Source organism: Struthio camelus, chromosome 20, assembly GCF_040807025.1.
Source record: "Struthio camelus isolate bStrCam1 chromosome 20, bStrCam1.hap1, whole genome shotgun sequence".
Lineage (NCBI taxonomy): Eukaryota > Metazoa > Chordata > Aves > Struthioniformes > Struthionidae > Struthio > Struthio camelus.
The window spans coordinates 7,514,436-7,539,421 of record NC_090961.1 but is presented as its reverse complement, the minus strand read 5'-3'; the positions used below and the strand labels follow the sequence as shown (position 1 = coordinate 7,539,421).

Genomic DNA, 24,986 nt, shown 5'->3' with positions numbered 1-24,986 from the left:
AAAGGGAATTGCTGAGAAACGTGATAGCTGCTTTATTCAGACTAGACAATTTAATACAACTTCACATTTTGCTATTTACTACAGAAGTGATGCAAAATCTCTAGATACTAGATCAGAGAGGTACAAAAATGCAGAGAACCCAAACTTCCCAAATTTGGTCATAAAAACAAAACAAAAAAAACCACAGACAAACAAAACTCCCCCACACACTTCCAACCTTCTTCCCTCCCTACTTTTGAGGGGTTTTCTTTTCAAGCAGCTATTACATTGTATATTCTTCTACCCTCATTTCCTCTATCCATTCATTAAAAGCTGCTTCCACCTGCAGATTAGCATATCCAAATAGTCTCATGATGCTCTAGAGAAGTAAAAGCTCAATGGGAAGAGACTCAGCATCAACCTTGAATTATAACCCTTCCTATGGAAAAAAAAACAAAAAAAGTGTTGATCAGGAAGTAGACGAATTGAAATTATACAAAATCCCACATCCCCAACGTCCGTTTTCCACAAACAGGAAACGGGTGATAACTTTCATGTTCCAAAGCTTCTTAGAAAAAAGGCTGTTAACATATGCTCTCTTGAAAGGCTACACACTTCCAAGGCCACCTTTTATCATTTTTAAATAGGTATGACACCAAAACCCAACGGCCCAGTAATAGGCATCTTTGCAGGACACTGTAGTCTTCAGGTTCAATACTAGTCGCTAAGCTCCAGATCATATTCAGGGTATAGCTGCTTTGTGGTAACCCCTCGAATAACAGCTAGAAAAGAAACACACACCATTACTTTCATTAAACGAACAGTAGGTTAGCCACAAGAGTTGCATTTTGCTTTCACTAACCCCCTAACTATCCTAGAACCTCCCATAGCTAAGAAAACAATCAAAAATTCTGTAGCTATGCCTCCTGCTTGCCCCATTTTTTTAAACGTGAAGAAATGGTAAAAGAAAGTAATAAGATTAATCAAATTTTGATAACCCGTAACACATAATAAAACACCTGCAAGTGTCAATTATTTCATATGCTGCTCAGGATATGTCCAGTTCCCAAAAGATTCCAAAGAAATAATGACAGAATCATTTGTGCTTGCACAAGTGATTTTAGTAAGAAGCCTAGAATTGCAGAATCTTTAAAATAAGCTACGCCTTCACAGCGTAGCAGCTTCTCTTTCTATCTAGATGAAAAAATTTACTAAGAAGCTGTTCATCTCCTTCCTTACCCAGCTTGCCTAACAGCATCTGTCCAGCATCTTTAATATCATTATACTCATGGAGCAGGGAGATGTGTTTCTCCAGTTCTTCCAGACTGTAGCCTCTGTAACAATAAATCCAGGAAGGTTAAAAAAAAAAAAAAAAAAAAAAAATCACGACACAGTGTGACAGCATGACTGCTGCTGCTACATAGTGAGCAAATTAAAGGTCTGTTTACCCTTGAGGCTTAAAAGAAACAGCAGCTTTTGGAATTGAATTCATTGTTCTATGATTTCCCAATCCATTTTAGGCACTATACACATTATTTTAGAAGATACCACTCACTACGTATAACCCACAGAGGTTCCCCCGCTTAAACAAACACACAACACAACCCCCCCCCCCCAAAAAAAAAAACCACACACAGCAATTTTTTCTCAAACCAGTCTGAAAAATCCCAAAATAGTTTGAGAAAACCCTGGTGATCCCAAAATGTGTCATAAGGAATCACACTAAAACAGCTGCACTATCCTGTATGCGGCACCCATTAAGCCAAAATGTTCTGCAGGGCATTTGCTTGTCAGGAAAACACCCCTGCTTCTTGAACACAAAGGTCAATACTTCCAACAGCTCACCTCAGACACAGAACAAGTGAGCACCACATCCACATGGAACAAGGGAAACAGTTTAATCTGAACAGGTCAAAAGTCATGATCTCCATTTTCAATTCCATATGAGCAAGCAATTTTGGTAACACATCCTGATGGTTCAAATTAGTCATTCCCAGTTTACAGTAACATCTGAGGTTAAGTCAAAAGTCTTCTCGTCTCAGCTGTAATATCGCTTTCTTTGCTTTACCAAATAAACAGGAAAGAATTCCCTGTTGTCTTTAACTGGTCCCATAATTCAAACAATATTGTAATGAGCATTACATAACAATATGATAAAACAACCAATGTAACAGGTCAGCTTTTAGTTCTAACTCCTGGGCCACGTTTAGTTTTAAAAGTAAAAATACTGAGGCCTCACACTGAACATTGAGCTTGCCAAGGACATACTCAGACAAAAATTGTGCAATTTCCTGGTCTAGAGCGAGGTCTTTCTGTTTCAGCTCTTCAATTTCATACTGCAGGGCTTCTTCACTGGCTCCATTAGGTTGGCAGGACCTTGGAGATGGGATCTGCAGAGCACAGAACACATTTAACATTCCACTCACTCAGCATGGGATAAGATACTATTGTGCCAGAAGGAACTGATCAGAAGATACATTAAGCATCACTGGGCAAACAAAAGGGAAAAAAAAGGGAGGGGGCTAGACTCAAGTAAAGTATTTCTCAATATATTTAATGTCAGCCGGCTCTATTTTATAATAAATCTTATTCTACAGCATTTTGTACTTTTACAGTGCTAAGGGAAAGATTACAATCTGGCTTTTCAAACAAGTTCCCAGGATGATGCAGTGTTGCATACTGACACAACTCCAGGCTGCCAGTTACTCAAGAGATGCCGTTGAGCAGTTTAGATGTCGTTTACCCTGATAAAGCACTAAGGCAACAGGCAATTTCACTCTCCAGGAAAAAGAGCCATTGCTACGCCAGTGTGAATCATCACAAACACTGGGACCAACTGCTGTTTCAGCTGAGACTTCAGTGACTACAACAGGCCACGGGAACTGAACTGTCACCGCAGAAGTCATCTCTCTGAGGCAGACATGAAGCCGTACGGACAGAACGGGCAGGAAGGTTGCTCTGCTGCCCCTGGAGCTGAGGGAGGGCACTGCACGCTGCCGAGTTTCTTCAGACGGGGAGAAGAGCCCGCGTAAGGAAAAGCAGCTCCCGGCAACCCGCGCCTTACCCCGCTCTCCGAGAGAGGAAAGGCGCCGGCAGGAGGCGGCAGGCCCCAGCGGGGACGTCACCGCCGAGGGGGGACCACCACCGCCGAGGGGGGGCCGCCGGGCGGCCGCGCCTCCCCCCGCAACAGCACGGGGACTCACCGGCGACTTGAAACCGGCTGTGCCGCTCCGCCGGGCGCCACCGGGGGTCCTGGGCAAAGCAGAGGGAGGCGCCGCGTCAGCGGCCGGGCAACCGGGCCGGGCCGGAGCCCCGGGGGAGAGGGAGAGGGGACCCGAGAGGCGGGCAGGGCCAGGAACCAGCTCCTACCTCTTCGGGACAGGCCGGAGCGGCGGGCAGCTCCCGCTGCGCCCCGAGCCCGGCGGGGACCCCCCCGGCGGCGGCGGCGGCTGCTCCGCCAGGGCCACCGCCTCACGCCAGCACCGCGCGGACCCCGCCGCCGCGGGGCGCGCCGGGAGCCGTAGTCGCGCCGCCGCGGGGCGCGCCGGGAGCTGTAGTCCCGCGGGGGTGGGACCCGGTCCCCGAGGCTGCGGACGGGCGCTGAGGAATGCATCTTCCCGTCTGAAACTACAGGTGAAATCGGCGGCGGGGCAGAACATAACCAGGCAAATAAGCCCAGCCGGGAGCTCTTCCGTTGGCACCGAGTGTTTCTGAAAACGCCTTCGAGCCTTCCAGGTGCCACAGCCTTGTTTCCGCGCCGCCAGCGGCAGGTTTCCCCGAGGCCGGGTGCCGGCGGTCCCTCGGGGACCTGCCTCCAGCCCCTACTTTCCTAGGCAGAAAGCCGCCGCCGCCGGTGCCACCAGCGGCAGCGCGCGTCGTGCCCGGCTGGGCCCCGCGAGGAGGGACGCGCTGGCTGGGAGGCCACCACCGCTCCAAGGTGCGCTTCGAGACCTCCCGCCTGCCAACCCGCCGCTGGATATTCCCCCCGCACCCCGAGCAGGCCGAGGTCAGGTAGGACGCCAACAGCAGCAGCGGGAAGCAGGATCAAACTCAGAAGAGTCAGATATAAACCGTCAGGCTTGGCAACCTGGGCCGCGTCCAGCCGCCCCACCTGCGCGTCCGTCCCTAGCCATCATCTGCTTCACCTCCTCCGAGAAGGCAGAGAAAATAAATCGCCTCCTCCGAGAAGCCGGGGAGAATGAGACAATTCCTGTCTTGCTCCTTGGTTGGGTGCAGAGTTTCCTTCCCTGCTGGCCAAAGGCAGACGTCCCTGTGCAGCGCCAAGCGCTGGCAACGGGCCTTTTACGTTCCCTGGCCGAGCGCGCAGGCCAAATCCCGCTGTTGCCGACTCGGAAGGTCAAAGGATGCGGGAACGGGACTACAAACCAGCAAAACACAACCCCCTTTACTGGCCAAACACAACCCCCTTTACTGGCCGTAACTGCGGTGGGGGGGGGGGGGGATCAGGCACCGAAGCGATGCAGGCAGGGCAGCCGGCTCTGTAGGACAGGGCCTAGAGAGGGGGAGGGACGCTTGCCCCGCTGAGACCGGCCCTTCTCCGGCGGCCCGACTGCCGCAGGCGGCCCGTTGGGCGGCTCGGGGCCGGGGCCGCCCTGCGGCGGGGGCCGGGCCGGGCGCGATGGCGGCGGCGGCGGGGCCGGGGCGGAGCCTGGCGGCCGCCTGCGCCGCTCGCCCTGCGCCGGCTGACGTGGCCCGGGCCCGGCTCGGACATGGCGGACGGCAGCAGGCAGAGCAAGCTGGCCGCGGCCAAGAAGAAGGTGCGGGGCCGGCGTGGAGGGAGGGAGGCGGCGCGGGGAGCGGAGCGGGGCGGCGGGGCGCCGGCCGGGCTCGTCTGCGCGCTGCCCCGCGCTGCCCGTTCGCGGCGGCCGCGGAGGGGGCTGAGGCCCGGCCCGGCCCGGCCCGGCTCGGCTCGGCCCCCGGGTGCGGCGGGGCCGGCGGCAGCGGGGCGCGCTGCCATTTTGAGCCCCGCGGCGCGGCGGGTCTGGCCTGGCCTGGCCCGGCCCCGGGCCTCGGGCCCCGCGGCCGCTGCCTGCCGCCCTGGGGAGAAGCGGGTGGTTTGCGTGAGTGCTGGGGGCTCGCTCCCGCCGGGGGTTTCGCTGTCTGAAAGACACCGGCACTGAAAGACTGAGGGAAAGGCTTAGAAAGGTGCAGTTTAGGGCTCACCTGTCTAGCTTTTCCTAGGGAAAATGGAAACTGTTTTAAATCCGGCCGCGGAGAGCACAGTCAAGCCCGTTTTTATAAACGGAGCCGTTGGTTTGCTCCATGATGTCGTTTGTCCCCCCAGTTCGGAGCTGCAGCGTCTGTGTCGGCGTGTTGTCTGTCGGGGAGGCCTGTCCTTTTCCTTCTCAAACTCTTTGGCAGAAGGGCAGAGCTTGCTCTCAGGCGCTGCTTTTTCACTTACTATTCAGGATTAATTGCCTTTTATTAATTTCACCTTATTGCTCTTGGTTATAACCCTAAAAGTCATCAAAGTTATTTATTTCCTTTCAGTTGCAGTAAAGGATGGCACGTTCTTTCCTTCCCATAGCCAAATTTCATTGGTTGCATAGCAAAGCTGCGCGTTTGCAACCCTGAGTCTCTGGCCCCAAACCCATCGCACCAGCTCTCAATTTAGCCTTCTCGACTTGTTCTAACTTTTTTCAGAGAAACTCTTCAAAGACAGTTGCTCATGTCTCTATGCCTGATCTCCCTTTTTACCCCGTGATCTTTTTATTCTTTTCATTATTTGTTGACCTTGTAGCTGTAGAAGGCACGTTCCATTTGTGGACTTCAGATTCTTCTTTTTTTCCCCCCTCCCCCCCCCCAGCTGAAGGAATATCAGCAGAAGAATAGCCCTGGAGCAACTGCGGGAGCCAAGAAAAAAAGAAAAACTAAAGAAGGAAGTAGACCTGAGACTCCCACAAATGATGACCAACAGTCTCCAGAGAACGTAAGTATTCCATTCTTTCTCCCAAATCATTAGCCACCTTGTTGTTCTTTGGTTTCCCATACGACCTGACTACAGGAGGAGGAGGAGGGTTTTGCCGGTGTAACATATGAATGGCTGAGATGCTGGTATTACCAGTTTATGAAGTGAGCTACAATGGTTAGCGACTAAAATCCCTTGAAGGCGCACGCTAGCGTCAGGGTTTATGGCGAAGCAGTGTTTGATCGTACAGGGGTACAGTGCAACCCTGGGTATGTCCAGAGCTGTTGTTTTGAGGCGTATCCTCCTAACGAGCTGGAGGGTGCCAGCTTCTGTGGCTACCTTTGATTGGTATTTTCTCTCTGTCCTTTTCTGAGCCATTTCTCTTTCCACTTTTCTTTCGCCTCCTTTAGATTCAGAACATTCTGAAGGTGCTGGTGTCAGACCTTAACCGCTCCAATGGGGTAGCCATACCCTCATTGGACAAGAGGAAGGTGAGGCAGTGCTCCGCGTCCCTCTCGGTGACTTGCTGTCCCTACTGCATGCTTCCAGTTCTGTTCAAACCGACTCTGATTTTCGGGTGGAGTCTCGTTCTGACGCATCTGCTGTCAGTTGCTTGAGTTTTGTTGCTGTTTTCATTAACATGGAGCTATTTCTTAACATGCCTTTCCGTTGTTTGTGAGAGTGTGTTTCCTTCTGGTTTGTGTCAAACTTAACAAGTGAAGAAGTGAACCTTGTCAAGAACTTTTTCTTGGGACAGTCAAGCTTTGGGGAATATCAGGAATTTGGTGTGAGGCAATGAACAATGATGAGTGACTGCCTTTACTATATGATGAGTTTCCAAGAAGTTGTAGCAAAGGGGCGTAAAAACCTGTCTGGCACTAGGAAAAGGTAGTGTTCTCTCAGTCTCTATTTCTGCTGTTTTGGGTATCACTGCTTTCTTTCCCAGTGCCTTGTTTCTGAGGGGCATGTTTCTGCTCATCTCTAGTCAAGGAGCTGCCATGAGTAAGCTATGTAGTTATTCCAGCCAAGCCATTTTATGACGGGTGATGAAACTTGCACAGGTGATGCACACTCTGGCAAGTACTATGATTTTAAATATGTTTAGGCAGGAGGTCAGATATTTCAAGTCAAGCATTTATGGCCTTCAGGGTCTTCTTGTTCCCTGGCTCCTGGAGATGAAAGGGAAGGAAATACTTCAGTGAGCAATAAAAATGTGTTCAGGAGCGAACTTACATCAGCCTTTTATTTGTAGGTAATCAGTTTACTGGAAGCTAGAATTGTGATAGGAAAGTCAAAGTTTGTAGCCCAGAATTTTCTTCCAATTTTGTTACACTAAAGCTCTGCTTCCCAGTGTCACTTGGTTGCACCATCATTTTGACTGCATACCTTTCCACCCTCATTTTCAAGTCTAGTTGTCACAAAATAAACCATTTATTATATTTACTGCTTATCCACTTCTCTCCAGCAATAAATTGAGCTATCGTAATCACCAGGAGCGTTAGGTGGATGCAGGTGAGGATGGCTGTTCTGGGGCTGCTGCTGAGATGGCACTTGGTCTTGAAATGAAGGCCTGACTGTGTCTACGGTTTGTTCTGTTCGGAAAATGGAGAACTTACTACTTCTGTTCATCCTTGTTTTCCAAATTTTTTTTTTCCCTCAGCTTTCTCAGCTTGGAGAAATATGTGAAATATGTTTTGATCTGATTGGCTATTACAAACGTTCTTTTATCTTGGAATTTGTGGATTATTGTGTATGTAGTGTTAAGAGTAACTTGAAAACTAATCTTTAATTGCCACCTGTAATGAAAGAGTGGATTTCTCTTTCCAGTTATCATCTTTGAAAAAATCCTGAGTCAGGGAAATGCTGTACAGAAACTTACTTGATGCTAATAGGGCAGAAAAGCTGATCATTAGCATGTGAGCTAGTACTGCTATTGGTGTCTTAATGTGAGGCAGACCCCTCCCATCTCATCCACTTCAGCTTTCTGGCTGTGAAACACAGAAAACTGGACAAAATAGGAGCCTTTGTGCAAAAGGAATTGGATCCCACTATGTGGTAGGCAGGGCAGCATTAATACATTTTTATTCTACGTTATTAGAACTTCACAATGCATAATTTCCAAATAAGTATTTTGCTCCTAACCCTTTCTGTCTGCAATGAATTTAGTTTTTTTCTTCTTATTACTATTTCAAAACTTTTTATTTTGGGGCAGAAGGAAGGAGTTCTTGTGGCTAAGATGTTATTAGTTATTGCATCTTGAATCATTAAGCAAAAAGAACGTCCTAGTCAGGAAAAACTAAGGAAATGTTTTTGAGATATATTGGGGAAGATATTCCTTCTATCTGTCTGATGTTCTATATTGGCAAGTTAGTGAACCAAAAGAGGGGAAGCAGCTTGAAGCTGGAAGAAGTCGGGGAGTTCCTGACCTTCCTATCAGCACCTAACATATGTTGCTCTGTGAGAGCGCAGGTATCTGTCCTGCTAAAAAGAATATAAAAAAAATCCGTGTTTCCCTCTGCAGTCTTCCAGCTCACTGCTTTCATTAAATCTGTCCTGTTACTGTATTCTCCTTCTGTTTGATTCATAAATGAAGTGCTGAGCGAGCACAGAGGGAATAGCAGGATCCTCCCCTGTCCTTCCAAGTAGTCCTGAAGGAAGGGGAGGAGAGAGAGAGAGAGAGAGAGGGAGAGAGAAGAGAGAGAGAGAGTTTTTTAGTTTCCTGTGAACTGTCAAGGAAGCAACTGAAATAAGAGGAAACCATCTGAGACGGAATTGCAGTAAGCAGCAGTATATTTGTGGGGTTGAATGTTGATAGTAGCTTTATCTCATTTGCTTTGTAGTGTCATAAAACAATGACTTACCAGAGCTAGATGATAAAATCATACAAATAGCTATAAAATACTAGAATACTGCTCTGGGCCTTTATGGGTCTCTCTGAGTTTGTTCAAGATAGATGACAAATTGTCCAGTTCACTGTGGCTTGGTAGAGTTGTCATCAGAAGCTACTGATCCTCCCACAAAGGCTGGATAAGAACCGTACAGAGATTGGTTTTGGGCTCCTCTCTTTTTAGATTCTTTTAGTCGTGGCATCCATAGGTCCAATAGGGCCATAGGCACCTGCTTCCAGCCATGCTGATTTTGGTCTGTTCGTAAATCCCTGTTCCTAATTTTGTGGTTCCTAGCATGCCACAAGCTTTACCGAGTTTAAGGCAGAGCATTTGAGTCTGACTAACCCAGTTTTTCAGTAGTCACTAATCTGTTCTTTTTCCATCTTAATTTGTGTATAGTGATCAGTGTTTTCCCCAGAGACATCTTGAAGGTGATACTTTTCAAAGCGCAGTGACTATATCTGGCTTTGCCCTTCTTCAGGTTTTGGCAGATTCTTTCCAATAAATCTAGCATGCGTGCTTGGAGTTGGGTGATGTCATTGCCCCATGTTAGGGAAGTGAATTTGATTACGGGACACCGGTCGTTCAGACTGGCTCTAATAGGGCTTACGGGACTGAGAGACTAGGGGACGACGTCTGTTATTCGTGGGTTGATGCTTTCACCTCTTTGCTCTGGGAAGAACACAGATTAATTTCCACGTGGTTCTAAATGATCAATTGTTTGCTTTTGTCTAGTTTTCATGTGTGTTTTTATTCATTTTGCATGTAGGCTGTAATCCCTGTGATGTGTTTTGTGACAGGCATACTTTGACAGTGATGTTGCCGCTCGTAATGTTGAACAGCTTGCTGCCGATGTCCCTGTGCTATCTAACAGCAGCAGTCTACCTAGTTGTGGTTCTGTTCTGCCTGCTCCTGGGAGCATGCAGCTGACACAGGTTTGTGAATGTTTGCATAGTGAATATTGCCACACTATTTAGTGATACCACTCTTTTTGCTGAGAAAGTAAGTCTTCATAAATACGACAAGACCAGCACAGATGTTTCTTTTAAAAAATACTGCATTCTTCACTCTCCGTGGAGTTGTCAACTGTCTGTGAGAATGAAGAGAGTACTAGCACGCCCGTGCCCTTGGTTCTTCCAGTGTTCCTATTTTCCATCCTCTTCTATCCTATTCCATTAGTAGAAAGTATCCTTAATAAGACAGAAGGTCACCAGCTGGAGCAATTTGCTTTTCCTTATGCTATTTAAAGATCCAACTGAAAATTTTCCAGCAGTGCTGATTATACTGATAAATGGTAATAGCAAATGAAAGGCCTGTAAGACGTAAGGCTCTTCGTCGTTCCAAGAAACCTGGGCTCTCAACACTAAGAAATTATGTGCAAGCCAGGACTGACTGGGTGGTTTTGAGTATTTAATTGGAAAACAGTAATTACAGGTACTGCAGAACTTGAGTCCAGGGGTATTCAAGTCTGCCTTAGTGACACATTCACAGATGTGACTCCCACCTTTTTTTTTTTTTTACAGGCTTGTAAATTTTTTTGTTTTGCTCCACAGATTCATGAAGCTGAAGATCGTAAAAATGCTTTGGATGAGAACAGGTGAGTGTCTGTGTTTGCCTGATAAACAGCTTTGCAACAGGATTCCAAAGTGTCCAGCAATTTAAAATAATGTTGTTCCCCAGTGCTGTTCTGATTGGGGCAGTTCTCTGAAAGAAACTTTTATCCGAAGGAATAATTGTCTGTCTTTGTGCCAGGTCTCTTTCATCAACAGAAAGTCTCCGTCAGTTGTCCGAACAACTCAATGGCCTGGTTTCTCAGGTACGGCCTCATTTTGTTCCATTTGTCCTATTAATTCTTGTGATGTCTTGACATGGGGCTTTAAGCAGTCAGCTCAAAAACAACCACTCTTCTGTATAGAGGTGTCTGCAGTTGTACTACTGAACAATGAGATATTTAAGCACGAAGAAGCAAAAACTCTTGTTTTAGGAATGTGAAATTTAATAGTAGGAAGAAAAGCAGAGTGGGATGAATGAACAGCATGTATTCAGGAAAAGACGCATTCTTGATTTCGTGGCAAAGAATCTGAAGTAAATCTGCATAATTCACCTCGGCTTGTCAGGGGAGGAGTCTGCGTCTATCCTTAGGCAGAAAAGTGTATTTTCCCTGCCTGTGTGTGGTGCTTTGAAGTGGAAGGTGCTGTAAGAAGCACTTTGTAGTAGGACTTTGGTAGTCCATTCTAACTTACGTGGTTTGTTGCGCTGGAAAATAAAACTGACTTACCTGACTGGTTTTCTTCTAGTCTACGTCATATGTGAATGGGGAAAGTGCTGTTTCTTCCACAAATATTAAGGAAATGGAAGTAAGTTGTCCTCAGTCCCTGATTTTTTCCCCCCCTTATTTGCTACTGTTGATTGTATATTGTGATTCTTTGTTCACAGTGGTGTTCGCGAGACCTAACTGAACGCACAGTTGGCATACGTTGCTGCCCACTGTGGTCTTGTGCCGTAATGGGGGAGTTGTGGCCAATAGTTGTAGGCAGGTATCTGAGGTGTTTCCGGTTTGGGGGCTGGGGATAATCTGGCCTCCATGCAACTGCAGTCCTTAATTCTGATTTATGTAGAAATGAGGCCTTAGTTGGAATGGATACAATATCTTGTCATCCCAGCCACTTTGGTTGAAAGCATAATTTTTCTTTTTGTTTGGAGAATCTGATTGTATCAAACTGTGATAATGACTTATTCTTCTGTCTTTTGTAATTATTGCTTTTTCCTCCCCTCCTCTCTTCTGCCCCTCCCTTTTCTCCTCCTGTCTGCATGTGCCCATCAGACACGTTACCAGGAGCTGGCAGTAGCCCTAGATTCCAGCAATCTAACTAACAAACAGCTCATTACAAAGATAGAGGAATTGGTAAGAAACAATCCAACTGACCAGTTTGTCATTGTCTTTGCTGCTCCTCCATGCTCTCTGGGTGTCTGCAAGGTTATCAGTTCTCTTATAGTGCCGCAAGGAAAGTTGCTTACACAGCACTTTGTAAGGAACAAAAACAGGCTATGTTGGAAAACCTGTTAAGAGGATGAAAGTCTAAAGCTCCTTTTGAATGTATTAGCTCATCTAAGGAACGAGAAGCAAAGTTTGGGTTTTTTTTTTCCCAGTTAACTGTGTTCTGTTGATCTCATCGTGCTTTCCCTGCATGATAAGCATCGTGATAAAACAGCTACTTTTGGTCCCGTGCTGAATCCCTGAAATTCAACGGAAACAAAGTTCCGGAACTGGCAGTATTGTGAAAACCTGTTTCTGCAGGTGGTGATCCAGTTCTAAATATATTGGCAGAGCGAGAGCAATAGGTCTAGGAGAGAGCCTGGGGCTGGTTTCTGGTCATATCCTCAGCTTCTCTGGCACTATGAACGAACTGCTTTGTCCAGTAGTTTGCATGGGTTGCTGTTGCTGCTGCTTAAAAGCCTGTTGCTTTAACACTGCAAGAAATGTAGCTAAAAGGACTTGTTTCAGTCTGAAAAGAGCCTTGCTTGGTTTGAAATGCTTTTCCTTATTTTGTTCCCTCCTCAGACTATTCCTTTTCCAAAGTTCAGCGTTTTCCAGTGTGTCCCATGACCCTACTTGTTATGTTGTTTTATTTTGGCTTGGTTTTTCTCTTTTGTTGTTCCGTTCTTTTCCTTTTCATCTTTTAGCTGGGCTGCAGAGGTACCTGGTTTGGGGCACTGCGCACCCAGGGTTCTCCTTGTTTGCCTGCTTTCTGACAGGCATATGAAGTGATCTCTTGCCTGGAATTATGTGGGGCCTTTGCTGCATTTGTGGTCTTGCCTTTGCTTTTCCTGGTTATTTGTTTTGCACTGACATGGCCAGGATCAAAGCGTCTGACTCATTGCCCTTCCATCGGTAGTCATGTTTCAAAACATGTTGAAGTAGTAGTAAAGAAACAGCTTGGCCAAAGCCCGTTCTTTGGGAAGGGGGGAAAGCAGAGGGCTCTGAGGAACTACTATGGTGACAAAAACAGCAAATGGCAACACCCCCCCCCCCCCAAATCAGCAGCACCCTGTCACAAATTTAGGACAGTTTGTGTGGCAGCTTGTGTAGATAGGTGCTACTTTTGTCTCCTTCACGCTATATCTCAAGATGTGCTATGTACAGTCAATGTACCTCCAAATACCTCATCCATAAAGTTGAAAGTGGTTGGGACAGAATCATCCCTTTTCTCAGCATTTGGCCTCAGCTTTCTTCCCCGCAGGCTTTTGCAGACGCCTGCCAACATAAGTGCGACTTTGCATGCCTTCAAGGCCAGTTACTATGTGGGGTAAAGGTCTAAGGTCTCAGCTGAAGGAAAATACTATGTTTTTTTCTAAGGCATTTTTGCATTGCAGTTACTGACTTTTCAACGATAAACTCGGTAGATGTGGGAAGCAAGTTTAACTGGAGAGGGTGGACGCTCAGATATAAACATACGGGGTTTGAGTAGTGGTATTTGGATTAGAACTGGGGTGATGTACTGAGCAGTGAAAAACATATCTGGCATATAAAGTATCTTAGTGCAGTGAGTCCCAAATCTATCATTTTTTAATGGCTAAAAGAACCTCTGTAGTATCGTCTACAGAAAGGATAATGGAAATTCAGTTGGCCTTAATTAGGCATGCATCCTGCTTGGTTAAAGTGAAAACGTGTTTACTGATTTCAGCAGCAAGAGAATATTTGCTCTTTAATACTGATAATTTTTGTTTTCCTCCCGTAGAAACAGCAGAACCAAGAAGCAATGAATCAGCTGGAGAAGGTAAAATGTGTCCCATTTTTGGATAGATGCAGAAATAGGTATCTACTTCTCTGAAGAGTAGAAAGCTTAGTGGGCTGTGACACAAGCATATGTGATCTTGTGTTACGCTAGATTCTGTTTCGTCTGTAGCCTAGGACTGAATATCTTGGCTTCCTAAGATAGGCCTGGCAACTTTCTTATTTTGACAAAAGCTAGTACTTAAATGAGTATTGGAGGGCCTGGGGGGATGCAGTAGGTTACAGTGTAAGTCCTCCCTGGTAGCTGGCATTCCAGACACTGACACGTTTATGCTAGCATAAGGAATCTGTCATTGCCCTATTAGGGTGGATAATTACTGAAGTAGTTCAAATAGTGAAGACTGAAGTATGTCTTTAAAAATACTAGTATCAGTTAGATGCATCTAGCATCAGTTAGATGCTAGAACTACTACCAATGAATTACTGCTTTTTCTAATATGAATTAAAATTAAAAGGATTAAATATTTTAAATTTTGTGTTGAATAGGCATCATTTGTTTATACAGGAAAAGAAGGAGTTTGAACAGAGATTTTCTAAAGAGCAAGCAGCATTGAGGGAACAGCTGCAGGTACGGCAGAATCTCCATTTCATAATATCATCTATTTTACCTTAATTGTTTTGTGGATTGCTGACCACTCGGTCTTCATCCTGAAAGCCATGTGCATCCATTCTTTCAGGAAAGCTGGGAGAGTCAGTCAGCCAGGCCCTGTACTTAACTGCAGGATCTCTTTACCTTTAGTGAATTACCCTTTCGTGGCAACAGTGGGTGCTGTAGTTCCAAGCAAAGAACTTTTGCACTGAGCTGACTTTTCCTTTTCCAAAGGTTCATATTCAAACTATTGGAATTCTAGTTTCTGAGAAGTCTGAGTTGCAGACAGCCCTTGGGCATACTCAGCAAGCTGCACGGCAGAAATCAGGTAATCATCTCTAAGCATTCTAATTCAAGCTGTTGGTTAAACTGTAGATGGCAAGTCACAGGCACGATAGCTGCTGGCAGCCAGCTCACAACACTTGCTGACTCCGTAATGAGCAATACTTGGCACCATCACTGCTTCTATCATTATAGCTTCCCCCAAATCAGAGCGTGTTAATCCCATTGCAGTTGAGGTTCTTTTGTGCATAACTGAAGTCAGCCCTTTTTGGGCCGATGACTACCACAGACTGTTCCTTTCTCACTCTCTTCTGATTCCTTTTAAACTTTGTTCCCCTTTCTCCGTCCTCCCTCCCACACAGCTGTCATGTTAATGTTCGTTTTACCTGAGCTTTTAATTCACAACTAAATTTGGGCAATTTATCCTATTAGAAAAAAGAAACATATTGCCTACTAGTCTGCAGAGGAAGTTTCATCATCTCCCTCTAAATGTGAGGAAGGTAGTTACGGAGAGCTTTACTGCCCAGTGTTGCTAGTGAATCACCAGTAGAGCCAGGAATGGAAACAGGTCTCCTGATTTACAGAGCTCTGTGCTACCTTCTTTGAAGCGTTTTAAGAGCTTGTTAACAAAGTAGAAAGTGCTGTTCAGCCAGTTCCCAAAAGCTCTTTGTGGGCTACTCTCAACTGACTCTGCTCTGACTTGTTCAGGAGAAGCTGAAGACCTTGCTGCTCGTTTGCAGTCATCTCGCCAGAGGGTAGCAGAGCTGGAACGCACCTTGTCCTCCATCTCTATGCAGCAGAAACAGTCGGAGAAGGTAAGAGTTACCTCTGTTTATGCTTAACCAGCAGTTCTGCGTTTTGCTATTTGCTTATCGCTACGCTGCTGCAAAGTGTATCGTCTCTGCTTAGCGAAGAGGCAGAAATTAGCCTTGTTAGCGAAGCCCTGCGTTTTCCATTATCAAGGCAGACATCATTCAGTTTTCTGTGACCTCTAATCATATGGTCCAGTTGCTGTCTTCAGACCTGGCACTTCACTTCATTAGTCTTGCCAGCTCCAAACAACAGAAGCTTAACTGAGACCTCCTCCCAGGAGGGTCACCATCAAACAGACACTTCAGTTCTGATACTAATCCAGAAGTTTGCAAAAATAACCTCATGGTCAGTTAGTAGCATTACATTTGAAAAGACTGAGCAGATGAATTCCTGGCATATTCATCCTTTGTGCAAAGTCTGATGGGGTGCTTGGCTTCAGCACTAGCCAGCCTGCAACAGCTATAGAGGAGGTTCCAAGCAAACCTGTTCTGAGGATTTTGCTCAAGTTTTGGCCTTTTCCACGTTAGCTGCTCTGCTAAAGGTGAAACTAGGTAATCTTTGAACGTTTTGTATGTTTGATTCACCTCCAGGTTCTAGCCAAACAACAATTTCCTTTTTTTTTTCCAGCATAATAAAGAGTTAGTGAAGGAGCGAGATAACCTGAAACTGGAACTGTACAAACAGAGGTCAGTCCGTTCTACGTGTTACTGCAAAGGTAGTGCCAACTTCTTGTAAAGCAGTCTTCCTAGCAGATGGCATATTGATCGCCTTTTCTAGTTCCCCTTCTGTTGAAGGGCTGTTGCAAAGATAATGGTTTCAAACTCTTCTCAGTAGTGCCACCAAACATAACAAGGGGAACTGACCACAGTGACAGGTGGTCGCTTGGGAGGTTGGGTATTTATCAGGGCGGGGAGGGAACAAAAAGCCATTACGTTATGTAGTACAGCACTGGAACATGTTGCCCAGGGAGACTGTGGCGTCTCCATCTTTGGAAGTTTTCAAGACCTGGCCATAGAGAGCTGTGGCTGACCAGATCTAGTGTTGGCAGTAGTGCTAAGTGGGAGGTTGGACGAGATGACCTTAAGAGGTTCCTTCCAACCATCACTTCCGTGATTCTAGCTGCTAAGAAGAACTGGGTTGTAAATTCATGATACGGGCATCTGCAAACCTGTAGCAAATATAAAAAGCATTGCCACTTTAGGTTTTTTTGTTTGTTTGTTTCTTTCTTTCAGCAAAGGTAGTGAGGAACTAAAGCAGCAGAACTCAGAACTGTCAGAGAAACTCCGCTCCCTGGTTTCTGAGAACTCAGCCATGAAGCTGGATATGGAGGATTTGCATAAGAAACTGGAAATGGCTGAACTGATGATCCAACAGGTGACCATTAATACTTTTAGGATGTGGGGGTAGATTGTGCTGATCATTGTAAGGCTTTGTTTCTGACAGTGGAGGTAAGACTTTAACTAATTTTTCAAGGAAGGCACAACGTTTTTTGAAGACGTTCTCTTAGTAGAAGGCTTTCAATGAGGCCTATGAAGAATAGGAAGTCTACTCTCTAAAGACTTGGAGTAGTAGATTCAAAGACATTGTGACAATCATCTACTAAAAGAGCGTTATACGATATGAGGGTGAGCAGACATACCAAGTGTGAAAGTATGGTGTGTCTTTTCCTATTTTGCTGCTTGTGTCTGTGTCGAGCCTTTTGGTTACCCAGCTGTTGTGCAGTCCCATTGAGAAACCAGTTAAGCAAGGGTGTTGTTTGAACCCATCCTGGCAGGGAGAGGTGAATCGGTCAAGGGCAACTTGAAGGTCAGCTGGGGAAAGTTAAGGCAAGCAACCAGTTAGAAGGGGATGCCTGAAGCCAGCTGTTAGCAGTTCAGAGAGCAAGCTCAGTGTTAAGGTGAGCCCAAGAGGGAGAAAAATGCTCTTTTTCTTAGAGAGTGGCTTAAGTTACTCTTGATATAAAGCCAATTGCTACTCTTCTGGGAAAAGTAGTGTTAACTGAACCAGTCTCGCTACTTAGTCTGCTGACGTATCCCAAACAGTGACTTTAAATTCCTGATGTGTTTGGCAACTTTAAGGTTACAAGATTTTATACCATCTCTTCTGGCTGTATAATACAGGCCCCAGAACTACAGAAAGCTTCTGGTTTGACTAAAGCATATTTTCTTTATATATTTAAAAAAAAACCGTGAAAATGGCAAGGAGTTGTTCCCCAGTTCAGCCTGCTCAACAGAGCTGAGATCTAAGCACCGCAGCTGAGATCTTTGACCTCCACGTTTTGTTTTTTTCCTCATTCAACTTCACTATTAGTTGGAGCACTTTTCAGAACTATACAGGTTACAACATAGATGTTACTATAAGGGAAGAGGTTGCACAGAAATTAAATACTAATTCAATATATAGTAAATGTTATGTATCTATATAACACATCAAATAATATTGTATTATATTGAATATGTACAATCAATTATTGAATATCAACGTTTGCCATAACTTTTTGATTTTGTGGGCAGTTTTCAAATCAGTCGGGGAGTCTGGATGCCAACCAACAGTTACAGGTAGCACTAGAGGAGAGGGCAAGCCTGGAAACGCAGATTGCTCAGGTAAGGGGTTGTATGGAACATGCTGATGATTCAAATCCTGACTTCTGTAAAGAAACCTGTGTGGCAGAAGGATGCAGCCTGGGCTTTGCATTAACACTGGTTTCTTCAAGCTTTAGCCCTTAAACAGTCACTGATAAATGTATTTAGCTGATAAAACAAAAAACCACCAAGAAAATTTGTGTGTTTGTTTTGAACAGCTCTCAGAGTCGCTTCACCAGCTGCAGGCAGAAAGAGATCAGTATGTAGAGAAACTGAAGGAGGAGGGGAGCATTTGGCAGCAGCGGGTACAGCAGCTCTCTGAGCAGGTAATGTCAGAGGCAGTGTCATAGCTGCATTTGATTAACACAATCAGGATGAAGTGCATCGTGAGCGTTGTTGTAACTTACTACTTTTGTGGCTGTGCAGGTCCACACAATGGCAGAAGAGAAGGAGAAGCACATGACCCAAATTCATGAGCTGGAAGCCAATGTTACAGAACTCTTGAGCAAATCAGGTAGGGCTTCTGAAATGGGGCTTCATATTGCAGAGTACCAGCAGGTTACCTGCAGGTTACCTACACGCTATGCATGAACTTCTGCACACCTTCTACCCAGGTACAAGTAGATCTGATGCTCTGAAACCATGAGGACAGCTGAAAGATTTGGTGACCCTAAGAACGCTTTCCTCCTAGCAAACAGCAAATGAACTATTTCAAATAACTGACCGGCCGTCTGTTTATGTCTTTAATATCTGCCTATACTGTCTCTAGTATCTGACTATAATCTCAGCCTCTGTGGCCCTCTGTATGGCCCAGGAGATTGAGAAGTCAAGCGGTATGCTCTTGCTTGGGCTTTGAGGGAGTTAGCAGCACACAGCAGGAAGCTGCACTTGGTTTTGGGATGTTTCTTCTCCTTCATTCCTCTCAGTGCCCTGCTCCTTCTGCAGCAAGGACTGAATACTGGAGATGGTGATACATTCTGGTTCATAAAGCCATCAGGTTGTGTAACACTGTGTTGCTCAAGTGATTCAGCCCTTTGACTGAGCTGCTTTTGATTCCATTTCCTCAGCAGTTAAGCCCATGGATAGTGAGCCTTCCTCGCTGCCAGGGCCCACAGAAGCTGAGCTGAGCCTGCAGGAAGAGGTCCAGCGGCTGCAGCAAGAGAAGGAGGAACTGCATGGGCAGTACCAGGCCCAGGTCCGGGACAATGAGCAGCTGAGCCACCTCAACAGGGAGCAGGAGGAGCGGCTGCTGGAACTCGAGAAGACTGTGCAGCGCTACAGTGAGGAATCTGTGGACAGACAGCAGATCCTGGAGAGCATGCAGAGTGACAAGGCCACAATTAGTAGGGCTCTGAGCCAAAACCGGGAGCTGAAAGAGCAGCTGGCTGAACTGCAGAATGGGTTTGTCAAACTGGTAGGTCTCTTTGGTGCATCTTTTGCCACCGCTTCCCTTGCTGATGCACTTCTGCCAGGCTCTTACATCTGTGCTGTAACAGAAGCGTTATCCATCTCGTCCGTTGGGGCCATGGCTACTCCATCTTTTGTGATATATCTTGTAGTGCCAAGAGGTTCCCTACAATTAGTTACTCCCTCAGGTGCTCTGGCAGATGAACTAGTATCTCTGTCCAGAGCGGTTTTCCCTTTCCTTCTGTTCCCCTACTAGTCAGGCTGTTTCTTTCCCTAAATATTTCTCCTGCCTTTTTATCCTTGAGGAGACCTGTTTTCTGTTCCCTGTATTTGCTCATGAGCAGCTTCTCTCAGCAGTCTTCTCTCCTGCTGCTGTCGTTCTTATCCTTCTTGGAGCTGAATTGTGTTACCCTTGCTTCTTTCCTTTCAATATAACGGCTTCCCCTTTCGGGCCCTGGCAGGCTGACCAATGGCCTAGTCGCTGTTTTTCTTCAGACCTTTCTGAACTCCTCTTCTTGTTTTTGAATGTTTATGGCTCTGTTTGGAATTTCCATACTGCCCATCTGCTTGGGAGATGACAGGCTGTGCCATGTGCCAGGCCTCTTCCTTGGCACTGTCCCAGCACTGATCCCCAGGCTCTTTCCTTGCTCTTCTCCTGTCTTCTGAACCTTTTTCTAAGTTATTCACTGCCCTGAACAGTCAGTTGATGTCCCAAGTACAACTCTTCACACTCCAGAGTACTACGAGGGACTGTCCGCAGTATTATCAGGAATGAACACTGTTGATCGATTTAGTTTATAAAAGGTGTGTTTATGGTGGTTGAGGCAATTTTCTTATGCAGTGGCCTTGGATTCTTGCAGACAAACGAAAACATGGAGGTTACAAGTGCCCTACAGTCAGAGCAACACGTAAAGAAGGAGCTGGCCAAGAAGCTTGGGCAGCTGCAGGAGAACCTGGGGGAGCTCAAAGAGACGGTAAGGAAGTGCAGTGGGACGGCAGGGCAGAAATGTAGTGGTTTATACAAAGCAGAGCTGGCAATTTTCCAAACTTGGATGAAAAGATGGAAATCAGTATTGCAATGATCAAGCTTGGAGCCTTCCCCCATCATCTGCTGTCTGATGTGGGGGCCTGGCATGTGGGGGCAGATGGTGGCGGGCTGCCTGGTTGGTGGCTTTGGGGCAATGTTGACAGTTTGGATCATGCCACATGGCTCAGCTTTTCTGGCAGGAGTGAGAAAGCGGTGTCCATTGCTGCAGTCCGGTGGGAAGCCTCGCTTCCAGTGCTGGAAAAAAAAAAGTACTGGGTGGTGATCTTACAGAGAAACTCTGCCACCTGCAACATTAACTGCAGCAGGGCTGAACATCTGATGGTTTGATCTTGTTATGCTAGCTGGAGCTGAAAACACAGGAAGCTCAGGGACTGCAGGATCAGCGGGACCAGTACTACAGCCACTTACAGCAGTACACTGTGGCATACCAGCAGCTGGCTGCTGAGAAAGAGGAACTGCACAAGCAGTACTTGCTTCAGACGCAGCTTATGGATCGGCTACAGCATGAGGAAGTTCAGGGGAAGGTGACTGTGGAAATGCACCTGAAGGAGCTGCAGCAGACTAAGGTAATAGTAATAAAGGGCAAGTGGAAAGACTGGAGGCTTAACTACGTTGTGTTCTGCAAATTACAGGTGAATGACACGTGTCTGGAGCAGAAGCGCTGTTTTTTCTGCTGCTACCGCTTGATTGTTTCAGTCAGGCTTGTGCAGGTTTTGGTGTAGAGCACTTGCAGTGATTTGGTGCTTTTCTCTCGCAGGAAAGTCTGGAAGCTGTAGCTAAGGAAAACAAAGAGCTGCAGGCCCAGATCAGTCAGTTAGCAGCAGAGCTGGATGGCAGGATGTTGCACCGAGTAGAAGGTGAGTAGCTGCAGGTGATCTCTAGAGAGCAGGTAAGAGCTGGGCTCTTTGGGGTATTACTTCTTTGTTCACCTTTCTCCTTTTACAGGAGATGGAGTTGAAAGTGAAGCAATGATTGAAGAAATCCAAAAATCTTCATTTGTGATCCCAGAGAACTTTGAAAGCCAGGAAGAAATGGTGGGTCTTAATGGGTAGAAAAGCCCTTATTTTTAGTTGTAAAAAAAATGCTCAGAAAAGGAGACAGGTTGAATTGCAGAGTGTATGCATGCAGAATAAGCTGTTTACCAGCCGTGATCACTACCAGTTCAGGCACAGTAAGTAGCAAGGGAAGTGTAATGGTCCCCTGTGCATAGCGGCAAGCAACCAAGATTTCTAGAAGTCTAGGTAACCAAGACCTTGAAAGGCAGGCTGGAAGTCCTGCAGTGGCTTTATTTAATTACAAAAACAACTCAGCTGGCAGAGTCGATCTCTAATAATTACCATGTTGAGGTTCTCCTTAGTTTTGAAGGCAATTTGGAAATGGTGTTGAACATCTAGATTTTTCTGTAAGCAGAGTCAGAGTATAGTTATCATGGGAACTCAGATTTAGTCTGCGGAGAAGAAATTATTTGTACTATTCACGAATGAGAAGAGATGCAGTAGTTGCTGCCTGGTTTAGTGCCAGGCCAGTTACTTAGTACTTTGGTTTCCTGCCCGTAAATAAAACGAGGTAAACTTGAGCTGTTAGTCCCGAGATGCACAATTGCTCATGCAAACAGGAGAAGCCCTAAAGTGCAGACTCTGGAATTCTTCCTAGGTTGCTTTCTTGACATCCGCCATGTCCCAAGTTGAGAAGGAGCGAGAAGATACGAGACAACAGCTGGCTGCTCAGAAACAGCAATGCAGAAGCCTCCTGCAGCAAATAGCAGCTCTTAGGCAGGAGCAGCAACGTAATGTCACGCTGAGTGGAGGTAAGCTTGGCGCGGTCCGCGGACGGTGTCAGTCTGGAGGTGCATCTTGGCCAGCTGGCTCTGGCCTCTGTGAAAAGACCTACAGGTTTTGTGAGTGCACTGTGCCCAAGGAGGAACTATAAATTACATGTCCCTTGCAGATTCCACTATGGATACTGTTCCAGCGGAGGTTCACGAGGCTTTGAAAACTGCCATGGAGAAACTACAGGTGAGCAAAGGATCTCATCTCCTTTCAGTCCTACTGCCCTTCCTGGCCAGACTTCCATCCAGTGTCAGACCATCTTCTAGCACAAAAAAACAAATTGTAGGGGAATAAATAGCAAATGTTCCTTGTCAGATCACTTGGAGCTGTCTGAATATGACTGAGTTGTGCTGTCCCAGCAAGAAGGTTAAAGGGCTCTTTGTTCCGTCAGCCCCTCTGCTTCCCAGAATAGAGGGAGATGCTTTTTTTATACCTTCTCTAGCTCACTCCTCTTCATTCCTTTTTACCACCAAATATGAGAGAAAGGGAAAAGGAAGCAAGATTTGTTCCTTGTGCTCGCACCACTTTGAATGGAGGGTGGTGTTTAGAAGGCATGAATTCCCTGTATGCAGGTAGTTCAGGTGATTGATACTGACTCTGTATTCAGTCCCGTTTCACAGACCTGATGCGTGAGAAAGCTGATCTGAAGGAACGGCTAGAAGAGCTAGAACATCGCTGCATACAACTGTCTGGGGAAACAGACACCATTGGTACGTTTAGGCAACACATGTACAAGCTAAAGCTTGCTCAATGCATGATTTGTGTGACAAAAGGTCCCCAACAGCTCTTGGAGCTGGAGCAGTTCAAGTGTTCTGATGTTGCCCAGCTAGGCCAGACTTCATTCCAGCATTGGATTTGCTGGATCCTAATGCCCAGAGTTTGTATGCTCGCTGTAAGGCTTATACGCAGATCTCGCTAACACTTATTCCTTATGCTTTTCTTGTGTTCCAGGGGAATACATTGCATTATACCAGAGTCAAAGGGCTATCCTCAAACAACGGCACCAAGAGAAAGAGGAGTACATCAGCAGGTTGGCTCAGGATAAAGAAGAGATGAAGGCAAGGAATCTCTTCTGTAGCAGTACTCCAAGCAGGGCACACAATGACAGCCAGGCCTGGGAAGACTTGCAGACTCTGAACCTTCACTTGGTGCTCTTCAGCTAAGTTTAATTTTGAAGATGCTAATTTTGTGACAGAGGCAGGACAGCAAACTTTTAAGTACCTCAAGGTGGCACTTGACCGAGGGGGTTCAAACCTACAGGTGTCATGAGCACCACTTTATTGGCTCAGAGGAAACCACTCTATGGAGAACTAGCCCCTGCTGTTTGTGGAGGGATCTAATCTGCCTGCAACTGAGCACAGCTGACCTGGAAATGGCAGCAAGCATGCCTGGCCAGGCTGAGGGTGTTGCGTAGTTTCTGTGGCCATAGGGATGTGCATGTTTCATAAGATTTTCCTTTACCTTGGTGCAGGTGAAGTTATTGGAGCTGCAGGACTTGGTGATGCGTCTGGTTGGGGAAAGAAATGAATGGTACAGCAAGTATGTGGCAGCTGCTCAGAACCCAGAGCTGTTAGCAAGTCAGAATGAAAGTATGCTTCCAGTGGAGAGGCGCATTGAACTGAATGCTACTGATGGAGGTGAGCGATATCCAGAACGAGTTACAAAATAGAATAACCTGAGGTTTTGGTGTTGTGTACAAATGGGGAAGCATTACCTTCCTGCCTTGTCTGCGTTCCTTACAGGATTACGAGAAGTGAATTTATCGGATGAACCAGAACAAGAGGCTGCTGTTCTTCATCAATCCAGTTTCTCCCCTATTGACAGTAAAGCTGCTCAGCCAGACCAAGAGGACCCCACCGCAAAGCAAATAATGCAGCTTCTCAGAGAAATCCAGAACCCTCAGGAGAGGCTGGGCTCCCTGCCAGAAAACCCTTGCATTCCCTTCTTCTACCGTGCTGATGAGAATGATGAGGTCAAAATCATGGTGGTTTAAGTGACACTAATCTTATTTACAGCCATTTTCTATGAGCCTGTAAGGACTTAAACTGACTTGTACTTGCCCTGTACCTCTGCCCAGTGTCCTTGGTCAGAACAGGTACCTGCTTTAAAGACCTGAGGAAAGAGGGATTGCATCAGATGGAACTCAAGCATCAGACCTCATCTTCCCTCCCTCCCCTGTCTTCTGTTACTTGGTGTGCTCAGAGTACAGGCTGACTGGAAGCGCTCGCAGGAGGCAGCTGGGCCAGCATTTCCCCTGGGCCAGATGCAGGTTGGGGGAAAGGGGATTCCATGACTTCTGGCAGAATTACTTGATTGCTTTTCCTGTATCCCCCAGCCTATATCAGGACTCTGCTGCTGGCAGCCAGCTTCACAGCAGTGACTCTGTTCCATCAGTCATGACTGCAGTCTGCCTTGTTCCTGCCAAGGCTCCCAGAGTAATTTACTCTGGTAACAAACTCTTTGGGTTCTAAATGGTTGTTTTTGTTGCACACTATGTATCTTAAACTTCCCACTTTCCTCTGCAGTCTGCCTCGTGTACTGTCTCTGAAACCAGCCTTGCCACTCTCAAACAGCCAAAAGATGCAGGCTTCCGGCTACCTAGGCAGCACTACAGAAACATTTAGTCTCATTAGCTAGGGGGAAGGGACCTAGGGTTGCCTTTTGAGTCTTTTTGGTTACTTGACAAAGCTTTATGTGGATGATTGGGAGTGGGGTGGAAATGTAACTGCACTTTGAAGGATGATGTGTTTCACTTGTATGTGTCTGAAGGTTTTATTTATTAAAAAGGGGAGAAATGAGTAAAAGGAAACCACTTAATAAACATGCTTTGTTTTGAGTTTCTGGA

At 46.2% G+C, this 24,986-nt stretch overlaps 2 protein-coding genes across 16 annotated transcripts; one reads left to right on the top strand and one right to left on the bottom strand.

Annotated features, from left to right (window-relative positions):
• Positions 1 to 8: 8 nt before the first annotated feature.
• Positions 9 to 3,638, bottom strand: SWI5 (SWI5 homologous recombination repair protein). The gene is made up of 5 exons (XM_068915350.1): positions 3,349 to 3,638; positions 3,183 to 3,231; positions 2,248 to 2,369; positions 1,219 to 1,313; positions 9 to 761 (listed from the first exon to the last, which is right to left on the bottom strand). Exons 1-5 carry the CDS (start codon positions 3,636 to 3,638, stop codon positions 697 to 699), a joined length of 621 nt encoding a protein of 206 aa, XP_068771451.1. The 3' UTR covers positions 9 to 696.
• GOLGA2 (golgin A2) lies at positions 3,533 to 24,986 on the top strand. 15 transcript variants are annotated; one of them, XM_068915242.1, is made up of 28 exons: positions 3,535 to 3,990; positions 5,807 to 5,929; positions 6,319 to 6,399; positions 9,597 to 9,731; positions 10,350 to 10,393; positions 10,549 to 10,612; positions 11,094 to 11,153; positions 11,621 to 11,701; positions 13,536 to 13,574; positions 14,097 to 14,159; positions 14,415 to 14,508; positions 15,171 to 15,277; positions 15,903 to 15,961; positions 16,508 to 16,649; positions 17,789 to 17,878; positions 18,076 to 18,183; positions 18,284 to 18,371; positions 18,925 to 19,271; positions 20,125 to 20,238; positions 20,654 to 20,878; positions 21,070 to 21,169; positions 21,258 to 21,346; positions 21,966 to 22,119; positions 22,260 to 22,327; positions 22,749 to 22,851; positions 23,093 to 23,199; positions 23,613 to 23,778; positions 23,884 to 24,986. In XM_068915242.1, the coding sequence occupies exons 4-28, from the start codon at positions 9,717 to 9,719 to the stop codon at positions 24,132 to 24,134; spliced, it is 2,778 nt and encodes a 925-aa protein (XP_068771343.1). In that variant the 5' UTR covers positions 3,535 to 3,990; positions 5,807 to 5,929; positions 6,319 to 6,399; positions 9,597 to 9,716; the 3' UTR covers positions 24,135 to 24,986. The 15 variants fall into 15 exon arrangements, with proteins under 15 accessions (XP_068771344.1, XP_068771343.1, XP_068771334.1 ...); XM_068915230.1 differs by lacking the exon at positions 3,535 to 3,990 and adding an exon at positions 4,664 to 4,757 and having other exon boundaries at positions 18,928 to 19,271; XM_068915229.1 differs by lacking the exon at positions 3,535 to 3,990 and adding an exon at positions 4,664 to 4,757.

Bases quoted from the DNA above. Each gene is read 5' to 3' on its own strand.
- GOLGA2 (XM_068915229.1), top strand. From the start codon at position 4,710: ATGGCGGACGGCAGCAGGCAGAGCAAGCTGGCCGCGGCCAAGAAGAAG. The intron at 15,962-16,507 runs GTCAGTCCGTTC...TCTTTCTTTCAG, and splicing joins CTGGAACTGTACAAACAGAG to CAAAGGTAGTGAGGAACTAA. The intron at 22,328-22,748 runs GTGAGCAAAGGA...CTCTGTATTCAG, and splicing joins CTGCCATGGAGAAACTACAG to TCCCGTTTCACAGACCTGAT.
- SWI5 (XM_068915350.1), bottom strand. From the start codon at position 3,638: ATGTTCTGCCCCGCCGCCGATTTCACCTGTAGTTTCAGACGGGAAGAT. The intron at 3,232-3,348 runs GTAGGAGCTGGT...TGCTTTGCCCAG, and splicing joins CTCCGGCCTGTCCCGAAGAG to GACCCCCGGTGGCGCCCGGC. The intron at 2,370-3,182 runs GTGAGTCCCCGT...TGTGCTCTGCAG, and splicing joins CAGCCGGTTTCAAGTCGCCG to ATCCCATCTCCAAGGTCCTG.